The sequence below is a fragment of the Arvicola amphibius genome, chromosome 4, assembly GCF_903992535.2.
Source record: "Arvicola amphibius chromosome 4, mArvAmp1.2, whole genome shotgun sequence".
In the NCBI taxonomy this organism is placed as follows: domain Eukaryota; kingdom Metazoa; phylum Chordata; class Mammalia; order Rodentia; family Cricetidae; genus Arvicola; species Arvicola amphibius.
The window spans coordinates 36,207,501-36,219,159 of record NC_052050.1 but is presented as its reverse complement, the minus strand read 5'-3'; the positions used below and the strand labels follow the sequence as shown (position 1 = coordinate 36,219,159).

The following is an 11,659-nucleotide window of genomic DNA, read 5'->3' as shown; positions in this document are numbered from 1 at the left end:
CAGACATTCTTCATATCTTTCAAAGACTAGAAAATATGACATTTAAAATGTTTTAATAACTTAGGCTTTTCATGACAATGAGACACATCTGTTCTGGCAGCACCAGCTACTTCAAGAAAAAGATGGGGGGGGGGGGCTGGAGAGATGGCTCAAAGGTTAAGAGCACGGGCTGTTCTTCCAGAGGTCCTGAGTTCAATTCCCAGCAACCATATGGAGGCTCACAACCATCTGTAATTCGATCAGGTTCCCTCTTCTGGCATGCAGACAGAATACTGTGTACATAATAAATAAATCAAAATAAATAAATAATTAAAAATGGAGTTGGTTAGCCATTTGGACAAAAAACTGCTCTTTGCCTGGACTGATGCATAAACTAGACATAAAAAAACCACCAAGGAGATGACTGCTAAACTTGCCTAAAGGTGAAATGATTCTTTGGGGTTTCTGTTTCATAAAAAAGTCTGCGAGACATTCTACAGGACACACAAAAAAGTAACTAAAATGTCTTTAAAATTTCCTGCTTCAGGGCTGGAGAGATGGCTCAGCGGTTAAGAGCACTGGCTGCTCTTCCAAAGGTCCTGAGTTCAATTCCCAGCAACCACATGGTGGCTCACAGCCATCTGTAATGAGATCTGGTGCCCTCTTCTGACCTGTAGGCATAATTGTATACATAATAAATACATAAATTTTAAAAAAAATTCCTACTTCATAAAAATGTCTGCTAGATACTATGGGCCTATAGGCTAAAGATGAATGCCCCAGTGGTACAAAAAAACTTTGGGTGACTGTATAGGCAGCGAGATGTCTCTGTCATTTCTAGAGTTTGAAAGTTGCTTACTTCTTGTTTACTCAGGTAACATTATTTCCTTTCCTGGATCTTCGATGGGGTTAAAGACTAGGTAAATGTAGTTACTTTCCTCTCATAACTTGGCCAAGTTATTTATTATTCAAGACTTAAGCTAGTTAAACTAGGATATTTGTTCTTAATTTTATAGTAGGTTTAAAACTCTCTTATTTAAACAAAAGGGGGAGGTGGTGTGGGAAGGTTTATAGCTAGTAACTACCAGCCTACTGGACCATGGCCTCATAGATTATTTACCTGGATGTGAAAGTATGTCCGGCCCATCTCTCCTCCCCCTGGGCCGTTTTGCTGTTCGGTTTGCTTTGGATCTCATCATAATCCATCGTTCAAGCAGAAAATCCTGATTTTGTAAGTTTTACCCCTTAATAAATGCCTGTCTATTTCTTAGTTCTGAGCTAGTGTGAGATTCCTTTTTTAAGCATCTGATCTCTCACATCACAAGAGCTAGTCTAGGACTGTTAAACAGAGAGACCCTGTCTCAAAGGAAACAAAACAAAACAACAACAACAACAACAAAAGATTACTGTTTAAGGAATAATGACAAGGAAAAAAAAATCTAAACATTTTATAGTGAAGTATTTTATTTTCTGAATATCTTTGATTTGTGACTGAGTAAGAGACTAAAACAAAAGCTTCCACTAAGAGGCTGATTTTTATAAATACATATCCATAAATGTAGAAGGGGCTGGAGAGATGGTTTAGCTGTTAAGAATACTGGCTGCTTTTCCAGAGGACCCATGTTTGATTCTCAGCATTTACATGAAAGTTCACAACTGTCTGTAGAACCAATTCCAGGAGTATTTTCTGGCCTTTGCGGGCACCAGACATGTACAAAGGCACACATGCATGCAAAACACCCATATGTCAAAAAGAAATGGTGAGATGGCTCAGTGGTTAAGAGAAAATACTTTTCCAGAGGACCTGAGTTTAATTCCCAGCAACCATATCAGGTAACTCTAGTTCCAAGAGGAATTCAACACTCTGGCCTCAAAGGCACCTCTATTCAAGTGCACACACCCTAACACAGACACATCCACATAATTGAAAATAACAAAATAAAATTTAAAAGGAATAAAAAGTTTTAAAAATATAGAATAACTGAATAAAAGTTCTAGTGACAGTTGACGGATGGGGGAAACTTAACCTTATACTAAAACAGCTACCCTTTATATGAGCAGCCTTAGATAATTCCTTTCTCTCAAAATGTCACCACCATTTATTACTCCTCTGTTCTGGCACACGACACTTTCAAATTTCTTGATTAGATAGTGATATACTGGGTATGAAGAGATGGCTCAGGGGTTAAGAACACTGGCTGCTCTTCCAGAGGTCCCTGGTACATTTCCCACCACCCACATGACAGCGCATAACTGTCTGTAACTTCTGATCCAGGGGATCCTACACCTTCACACAGACATACAAGCAGGCAGAATACCAATATATGTAAAATAAAAATAAATAAATAAAGAAAATGGTATACAATCTGGGTGTGGTAGCAAATGACTTTAATCTCAGCAGAGGCAAGTGGATCTCTTAAGAGTTTGAGACTAGCCTGTTCTACATAGTGTGTTCCGGGACAGCTGGAATTTCCCTGAGATCATGTCGCAAAAAAGAAAAGAGAGAGAGAGAGAGAGAGAGAGAGAGAGAGAGAGAGAGAGAGAGAGAGAGAGAGAGAGACAGAGAGAGAGACAGAGAGAGAGAGAGAGAGAGAGAGAGAGAGAGAGAGAGAGAGAGAGAGAGAGAGGGAGAGAGAGGATGATATACATAGATTTCTTGTTCTGGTTTGTATGTGTAAACACACACACACACACACACACACACACACACACACACCACTGTCCATGTGTGGAAGTCAGAGGACAACTTTCAGAAGTTAGCTCTCTGTCTTCCATATGGGTCCTAGGGAATTAACACTGGTCATCAGACTTGGGTACAAGTGCCTTTACCCACTCAGCTATATTATTTGTGTGTTTTTCTTGTTTTGTATGTCCCTTGATTATTTAAGTGTGGTGGTTTGAATAAGAATGGTCCCCTTAGGCTTATACATTTGAATGTTTAGTTGATATGGGACTCCCCTCTGTATGCTGTGAATACCATTAATGAATAAAGAAACTTCTTTGGACCCATAGCAAGGTAGAACTTAGTTAGGCGGGGAAAACTAAACTGAATGCTGGGAGGAAGAAGGCGGAGTCAGGTAGAAGTCACGGAGCCTCCACTGGAGACAAACAGGCTGAAACTTTGCTGATAGGACACGACCTCGTGGTGATGCACAGATTAATGGAAATGGGTTAAATTGAAATGTAAGAGTTAGCCAGAAAAATGCTTAAACTATTGGCCAAACAGTATTGCAAATAATATAGTTTCTGGGTGATTATTTCTGGAGTCTGGTTGATCAGAAAACAAACAGGTGGCCCCACTTTCAACAAACTGGTAAGCTAACGTGGCCAACTAAATCCACTTAAAAACCCGAGAAAGCTTAAAAAGGAATCCGAGACACAAAAGAACAGAGTTAAACATGGTTTGATAGCGGCATTTTCTTGGGTGGGTTCTGTTTGCTAGAAGCAAGCAGAGGCATGGCTCCTTTAAGAGAGGTTTTCCTGATTCAGTAGTAGCCGCGGTTTTAAAAAGCTGTCTTTCTGGGTCATGCTGCCAGCGTGAACTATGACTCTTTCTGGAGCATTTAAATGGGGTTTTGTGAGCAGAGTGCTACAACCTGCTTAATGGTGTGACATAGACCCGCTGTATACCTGGAACTGGGGCAATGTGCATGGTATGCAGAGGCAGTAAACAGACCTCCTCTGCCATGTTGGACTGGGCGGGGCAAGCAGGCAGTGCGGTATTTGACCTAGTAATGCAGCTGCTTAACTTTTTAAGAAGTGCTTAGCATTTTAAGAAGGGCTCCTGGCCAGGTGGTGGTGGTGCACACCTTTAATCTCAGCATTCAGGAGGCAGAGGCAGGCAAATCTCTGTGAGTTCAAGGCCAGCCTGGTCTATATGAGTTAATTCCAAGACAGGCTCCAAAAGCTACAGAGAAACTCTGTCTTGAAAAAAAAAAAAAAGGAGGAGGAGGAATAGGAGGAGGAGGAGGTGGAGGAGAAGGATGATGAAGAGGAGGAGCTCCTGGATAGTAAAGAATTATAGATACACAATAGAACAGATTCAGACATAAAAGACCTCTAAACGAGACAAGATCTCCTGAGTAAATTGGAAGCATGGGAACCTTGGGGGAGAATCGAAGGGGGGAGTGGAGAGGCAAAAAGGGGAGCAGAGAAAAATGTAGAGTTCAATAAATATCAATAAAAAAAATGCTGAGCCTCACCCCACAGACCTCTAAATGGGTCACAGCGTTGGATAAATGTATGTAGGCTTGGGAGAGGGAGGAATAAGAATATAGACAGTTTTCTGGATTATGTATATTATTGTGTTTTCTTTAATTTTTCTTTTTTCAAGACAGGGCTTCTCTATAGCTTTGGAGCCTGTACTGGAATTAGCTCTTGTAGACCAGGCTGGCCTCGAACTCACAGAGATCTGTCTGCCTCTGCTTCCTGAATGCTGGGATTAAAGGTGTGTACTACCACTGTCCGGCCCCTTCTTTAAATTTTTTGATTGTGAAGGAGTTAAGAACAGAGAGACATTTCATTGTATGGGCTGCTAAGCTAAATCAGCCTGTATCTTGACTTCCGAATTTGTATCTAAGGATATGTTATTTTGGAAAAGAGGTTCTTCTTTTGTTTCCACAGAGAATGAGAACCTGTGGATTATTTCCCGACTAATATGGTTTGATGGACCAAGACCCCTTGAAAGGTCATCTTGAACACCCCTCAAAAAAATTATATCACCCAATAAACAGCAAGAAGCAGTTTGGACAAAAATATGCCCATATTCCCAAATATTGTTTATAAATGTTTTACATTTAAAGGGGGATATGATATAGATATGAATAATTTGCATTGGTATGGATCTTGGTTTATTGTTACAAATTTAAGGTCAACTTTGCTATACTGTATATATATATTTCTGCTCTTGATTAAGGTATTGTGATTGTGCAGTTCATAATGTAATATATAATTAAGAAGTATAGGTTAATAGAGAATCATCTATAATAGTCAAGCTTGTAGTCATGTTAGATTTTCTAGATGGACAGATATGTATTTCAGATGGATAGGCATTCTTCAAACCTTTTAAAGACTAAAGAATATGGCATTTAAAATGTTTAAATTTAGGACTTTTCATGACATAAGACACATCTTCTCCTGGCAGCACCAATTACTTCAAGAGGATGATGGGCATTGAAGAGGCTCCTTATGGAGTTTGTTAGCCACTTGGGCAAGAAACTGCTCTTGCCTAGACTGCTTGATGGTATGCTGTGTGAACTGGTTATGCAGGGCCCACAGAGAAATGACTGCTCAACTTGCCTAAAGGTGAGACTGTCCTTCAGAGTTCCTGCTTCATGAAAGAGACTGTCAGACATTCTGCAGGATACAGAAGAAAGTGACTGACAAACTGCCAATACTGGCAGACCTGTCTTTGAAATTTCCTGCTTCATGGAAGTCTGCCAGATACTATGGGTCAGCAGACTGAAGATGGATGACCCAAAATGACAGAACTTTGGGTGACTGTCCAGGCAGCAAGATGTCTCTGCCAATTCTAGAGTTTTGGAAGTTGTTTACAATGTATTTCCTGTTTACTTAGGTAATATTATATCCTTCTAAAGTCTTTAATGGAGTTGAAGAATAGTTGCTGTTATAGTTTTCCTTAGTTATGATAAAAGATAAAGTAGATATAAATGTTGTAACTATAATTCTTGCTTGATACCTGTTTTGTTATAAACCTTCCTTTTTTATTTAAACAGAAAAGGGGAGGTGATGTGGGATTCCGCCTGTAATCATACAAAGAAACTGGCTTGGCCTGACAGGGTAGAACATAACTAGGTGGGGAAAACTAAACTGAATGCTGAGAGAAGGAAGGTGGAGTCAAAGAGAAGCCATGTAGCCCCGCCAGAGACAGACACCAGAACTTTACCCAGTAAACCACAGCTTCATGGGGATACACAGAATAATAGAAATGGGTTAATTTAATATGTAAGACTTAGCCAATAAGAACCTAGAGCTAAAGGGTCAAGCAGTGATTTAAATAATATAGTTTCTGTATGATTATTTCAGGGGCTGAGCAGCCAGGAACCAATGAGCAGTCTCCCTGCAACATTTAGTCATTAAGGAGTAGTATTACTTGGTAAGAATTAGGTGTGGCCTTGTTGGAAGAAATGTGTCACTGGGAGTGGGTTTTTTGGTTTTAAAAGCCCAAGTCATGCCCACTGTTGTTCTTTCTTCCTGCTGCCTGCTGATCAGGATGTAGAACTTCTCCAGCAACATATCTGCTTGTGTGCCACCCTACTCCCTGCTATGATGATAGTGGACTAACCTTTTAAAACTGTAAATATGCCTCAATTCAATGCTTTCTTTACAAGAGATGCCTTGGCCATGGTGTCTCTTCACAGCAACACACTGACTAAAGACAAAAACTGGTATCAGAAGTAGGATATTTGCTGTGATGGGTCTGACCACGCTGTTTGTTGGCAGAATGTGAACTTTGGATTAGGAAAGCAGTTGAATGCTTTAAGCAGGATTTAATGGGTCATTCAAGTAGGGGCTTGGAAAAGAGTGGTGCTGAGGGTGATGTAGACTGTGGGAGCTAAGCAATATAATAGTAAGACAATTAACATAGTAACTGAAATCACTGAGAAACCTATCTTTGAAGAATAGAATTATATTTCCTGGAAAGAACAACTAATATTACCTTTATGTTGGAACTATTTACTTCTGCAAGAAGGATTTGTTCTGATTTAAGTCCACAGAGATCACTCAGCTGCTTTTTCAAACCTGTGTACTTTTCATCCATATTCAGTCTTAGTCCATATCGTATTGGGGTAGTACCATCTAATTTAATTACTAGTAAATAAAACAAAAACTTTTTATTAGTAAAATGCAGGTTACAATGAAAGTTTTACAAACCACAACAGATATATCCGACTTGCAAATAGCAAATATTTTAGCCTAGATTTTTTTTTTGTAAATGCTAAAGTAAAACTTAGGAATAATACTGACTGAAATCAAGAATTTTTTTAATATTCATCTGATAAAGAAACTATGATAGCATAGTTTCTGCTATGACTGGAATTAAGAAAAGCATCAATGAGCTCAAAAACAGGTACATGCTCTAAACCTTTGGAATCTGAAATTGTGCCTTAATGTGGAGTGCTTGATTGTAACATGCTGACTACTCATATTTAGGAGAACTCATTGCAAACAAATAATTATAAATTCAGGATGGAAAATAAAGAAAATGAATTGGTTTTTCAGAACTCTGTGACCTACCTGTTATTTCTAAATGCATATAACTGTCCATTGGAAGTGGTAAAGACAAAAAATTGAAAGGGTCAAATCGGACACTTATATGTCCACAAGTCTTGCATTTGACTTGGGATCTTAGCTGACCATGGAACAAGTCCACAACGATTGATCTATTTCTCCTTAGATGGTTGTCCCAGGCCTATTAAGGAAAAACAAAATTTTATTTTCAAATTTAAAAGATAAACCTTTAAACACAATCTAAAATTACTGGTTAAGTATACTGGGTTTAAATAACCACAGAATATACTCTTATTCAAATTTAAATGGTGCCACATATAATTGTGGTCAGAACATCGTATTTACTGCTTTATAAGAAACTTAAAACCAAGGAAGGCATAGCTGGTGTACATCTTTAATTCTGGCACTCTGGAGGCAGAGCAAGCAGATCTCTGTGAGTTTGAGACCAGCCTGGTCAACACATCAAGTTTCAGGACAGTCAGGGCTAAATAAAGAGATCATTACACACTATATACTACCAAATAAAACCTGTAGATCCAGGAATGGGTTACATCATTTTGAATTGTTGGCCAAAGAGATCCTATAGATTTCCCCAAACATAAGCCACTGCTCTTTGTTACTCTGTACAATCTGACCATAAGATTTTATTGCTGAATATACCAAATACTTATGTCATTGAACATGGAGAAATTGAACTGGCTCTTAACTATAAGCTTCACTTTTACTGACCAGAAGGCACTATACACACTACAGGAAGAGAAAAGGAATCATCAGTCTTATTCAGCTATGAACCCTGCGAACTATAATAGTGACTTGCCTGCAAGATATACCCATTCATGCAATAGTGGCACAAATATTTTCAGAATAACCAACCACTTTTTGATTGGATAGAAGGCCTGCTCCATGAGATTGAACCTGTATTTGACAGTTAATGAGGCCAAGAATCTGAGACTAGATAGATGATAGGCCCTATGGGAAAACCTGCAGTTTTCTGCTAAATGAATATTGCAATAAAATGACTCCTAACAACATACTACTATATCCATTGATCAGTGACTTATTGAACTCTCATCAGAGAAGCCTCTTCTTGAAGTAGATGGGAATTAAGACAGAGATCCACAACAGAACAACATGCATAGAGTGAGAACCTCTTGAGCACTCATACCTAAATAGGATGTCTTTATCACACCCTGAGCCTCCAGGCTCAGGGATCTATGAGAAGATGGGGTAGAAAAATGAGGTGGAAGATAAATCTAAGGAAACAGTGTTTTCCAGATGCAACAGGGCTGGACGTACATATGAACTCACAGAAACTGTGACAGCATTCCTAAGACCTGCCTAAGTTCAAACCAGACAACATCTAAGACAACATCTTAGACCAGACAAGGGGAAGAGAGCACAAAATCCAAGGCAAGCTATGTGCAGTTGATAGCTGCTACAACTGTCAAAACTAGTTTTCTTGAATAGAGTGACACTGGGTATATTAATCAGGGCAAGCACATGCCCAGGAATTGTTGGCCAACAAAAAATACTCCATGTTAACCTAGGGTCTTGGGGCATGCCTGTAAACTCAGCGCTGGGGAGAGAGAGACAGGAGGATCCCTGGAGCCTGCTGGCTAGCCAGACTGCCAAATCAGTGAACTACATGTTCAGTGAGAGACATATCTCAAAAATAAGATAGGGCATAGATTATGTTGACTAACATAAACCTCTAACCTCTATTATTATACACACATACACTGGCTAGCTTATTCACCAAAAATGCATAAAAAAAAAGTGTCCAGCTAAGTCAGTAGAATATAAGACTTGTTAAAAACAACAAAAGACATTCAAAACAAACAAACCTCTGCAGCTACTTCCCAGTCGGGTCGTCCATCACTGTCTTTTAGTTCTACATATGGCTTCTCGTGGACTCGGTTAAGATCTTCATGAAGACCATCCAAAAGGAAAGCCAGAAGTTCTTGGGAGTCTTGTTGCTGGAACCCATTAAACCTGGGAGCATATTTTGCTATTGTCCACTGTAAAAAGGAGGAGTAGCAGTCATTATTTCCTATCTTATAAAATTTGGAACAAGCATGTTACATAATTCAAACATTGATAAACATCAGAAAGAAAGTGAATGGCATAATATTTGGTCTTCTACTTCAGCAAACAAATTCTGGATAAGAATTTACTCTTTCTAACTTTAATCTCAGGTGACAAAAAAACTGAGAGGCATTTCGACAAGAACTAGTTCACCATCTGTGTGGTGGTCTGAATGAAAATGGCCCCCAAGGGCCCACAGAGAGTGACACTATTGGGGGTGTGGCCTTGTTGGAAGAAATGTGTCACTGGAAGCGGGATGTGAAGTTTCCCAAGTTCAAGCCAGGTCCAGTGTCCCTCTCTCTTCCTGCTATTTGCCTATCCAGCAGTAGAACTCTCAGCCACCTCTCCAGTATCACGGTATGGCCACCATGTCCTACCATGATAATAATAAACCTTGAACAGTAAGCCAGCCCCAATTAAATGTTTTCTATATAAGTTGCCATAGTCATGATGTCTCATCACAGCAACAGAACTCTAAGATACTATCAAAGCAAACAGTTCTTTATTCACAGAGATGCTTAATCTATATTTATGAAAATTTTATTTATAGAAATAGTAAAATGGCAACTGATCATCCTGAAATATTTCCTAATGTATAAAAAGGTTTTCCTCTAGTTACCTATTCTGGTCTTGTTCTATCTTAGGCTTTACTGTTAGAGGCCAAAAAGCATAGTGTTTAACTATCAGGACTTACAACTGAATTATCTTATCAATGCTAAAAATCTACCAGGTATAATTAGGTGGCCTGTGCTAGCAGTCGAGGAGTACCAAAAAAGTTTGCTCTTCACACAAGCAAAGGGGTTGTAAATCTGTAAAATGAACAATGTCTCTAAGACGTACTGTTTCTTTAGTGTTTTCTCTCTGTTCACTATACATACAGCAGTATTTTCCACTTACTTGATTTTATGCAAATTTGGTATTTAGGATACTTAGTAAAATAATTTAAAAATTGATTAAGAAAGCTAAATAGAGAAAAAGTGCAATAAAAGTGATAAAAGAACCATTAGGGAATAATAATATTTTCATATTTTAGTTTGCTTACCCGAAGCTTTAATGGGGCAACATTCTTCTGAGTTCCACTCCAAAGTTCCTGCACCAGATCGCCATAGCATTTAGCCATATGGCCTTTCATACCAATGGGATTTGTCCTAGAAGTTTGAGAGGGAAATTTGTTGCCATAGATACTCCATAATTTACAATCATGTGGGCACAAAACTACCCATCAAAAGACATGTCCCTTGACCCTTATTCATATTCGATAAGGCAATGAAATAACATTTTTTCCTTCACGTTAAAGGGAGAGGAGATTTAAGCAATACTGGTTTTAGATCAAAGCTACAAAAAATAAATTGCCAGTGGGTCAAAAAATATTACCTGTTGAGTTCATAAAGATGTCTCCCTGAGATAAAATACTGTGTCAGTGGTTGTGTGTTACTAACACACTGGATGCTTGAGTTCATGAAGCATGTGTTTCCCAGGTTACTCAGACCTGTGGCTCCCTTTTCTGTGGGAACTGCAACAAATAATGAGACAAGAGCCTAGCTATAGCAACATGCTGTGGAATGGTCATTTGTACTCAACTTCAACTGTGTTACTCCCTCCCCCCCTCTTTTTGACAGAAACTTACTTAACATCAGAGATTGACCTCAAATTAAGAATCCTCCTGCATTAACCTTCCATGTACTGGCATTATAGGCATGCGTCACAACACTGGCTTCCCAACATGATAATTTAATTTTTTTTTTCTTTTTTTCTCCTAACCCTAACCCTAAGATAATTTAATTTTTTTTTTTTCTTTTTGAGACAGGGTTTCTCTGTGTAGCCCTGGCTGTCCTGGAACTCACTCTGTAGACCAGGCTGGCCTCAAACTCACAAAGATTCACCTACCTCTGCCTCCTGATAGCTGAAATTAAAGGCATGTGCCATTATCTCCCTGTCAGATAAATGGAGATTAATGGTGAGGGTTTTTTCTTTAACCTTACTTTCAGTTTTTCTTTCTTTTTTTGGTGTTTTGAGACAGGGCTTCTCTATGTAGCCTTGGCTGCTGTGGAATTTGCTCTGTAGATCAGGATGGTCTCGAGTGTTGGGATTAAAGGTGTGTGCCACCACTGCCCAGTTTAAAAGCTTTTTTTAAAAAATGATTTATTTATTTATTATGCATACAATATTCTGCCTGGATGTATGCCTTCAGGCCAGAAGAGGGCACCAAATCTCATTACACCACCATGTGGCTGCTGGGAATTGAACTCAGGATCTCTTAGACATTTTTCCAGCCCCTTACATTTTTTTAATCACATCATTCACATCAGTTTTTCATGGAGTTTCTTGGGCAAGCATGATGATC

The 11,659-nt window shown here is 38.9% G+C and overlaps 1 protein-coding gene across 3 annotated transcripts in view; it reads right to left on the bottom strand.

Moving 5' to 3' along the window:
* The window catches only part of Usp32 (ubiquitin specific peptidase 32), a 139,832-nt gene that overhangs the window by 34,159 nt on the left and 94,014 nt on the right, over positions 1-11,659 (bottom strand). For all 3 annotated transcript variants that reach the window (XM_038327114.2, XM_038327115.2, XM_038327113.2), the window contains 5 exons: positions 10,690-10,828; positions 10,358-10,463; positions 9,075-9,248; positions 7,237-7,411; positions 6,659-6,810 (listed from right to left, as the gene is read on the bottom strand). In XM_038327114.2, coding sequence (XP_038183042.1) covers positions 6,659-6,810; positions 7,237-7,411; positions 9,075-9,248; positions 10,358-10,463; positions 10,690-10,828 — 746 coding nt within the window. The remainder of the gene's footprint in view (positions 1-6,658; positions 6,811-7,236; positions 7,412-9,074; positions 9,249-10,357; positions 10,464-10,689; positions 10,829-11,659) is intronic.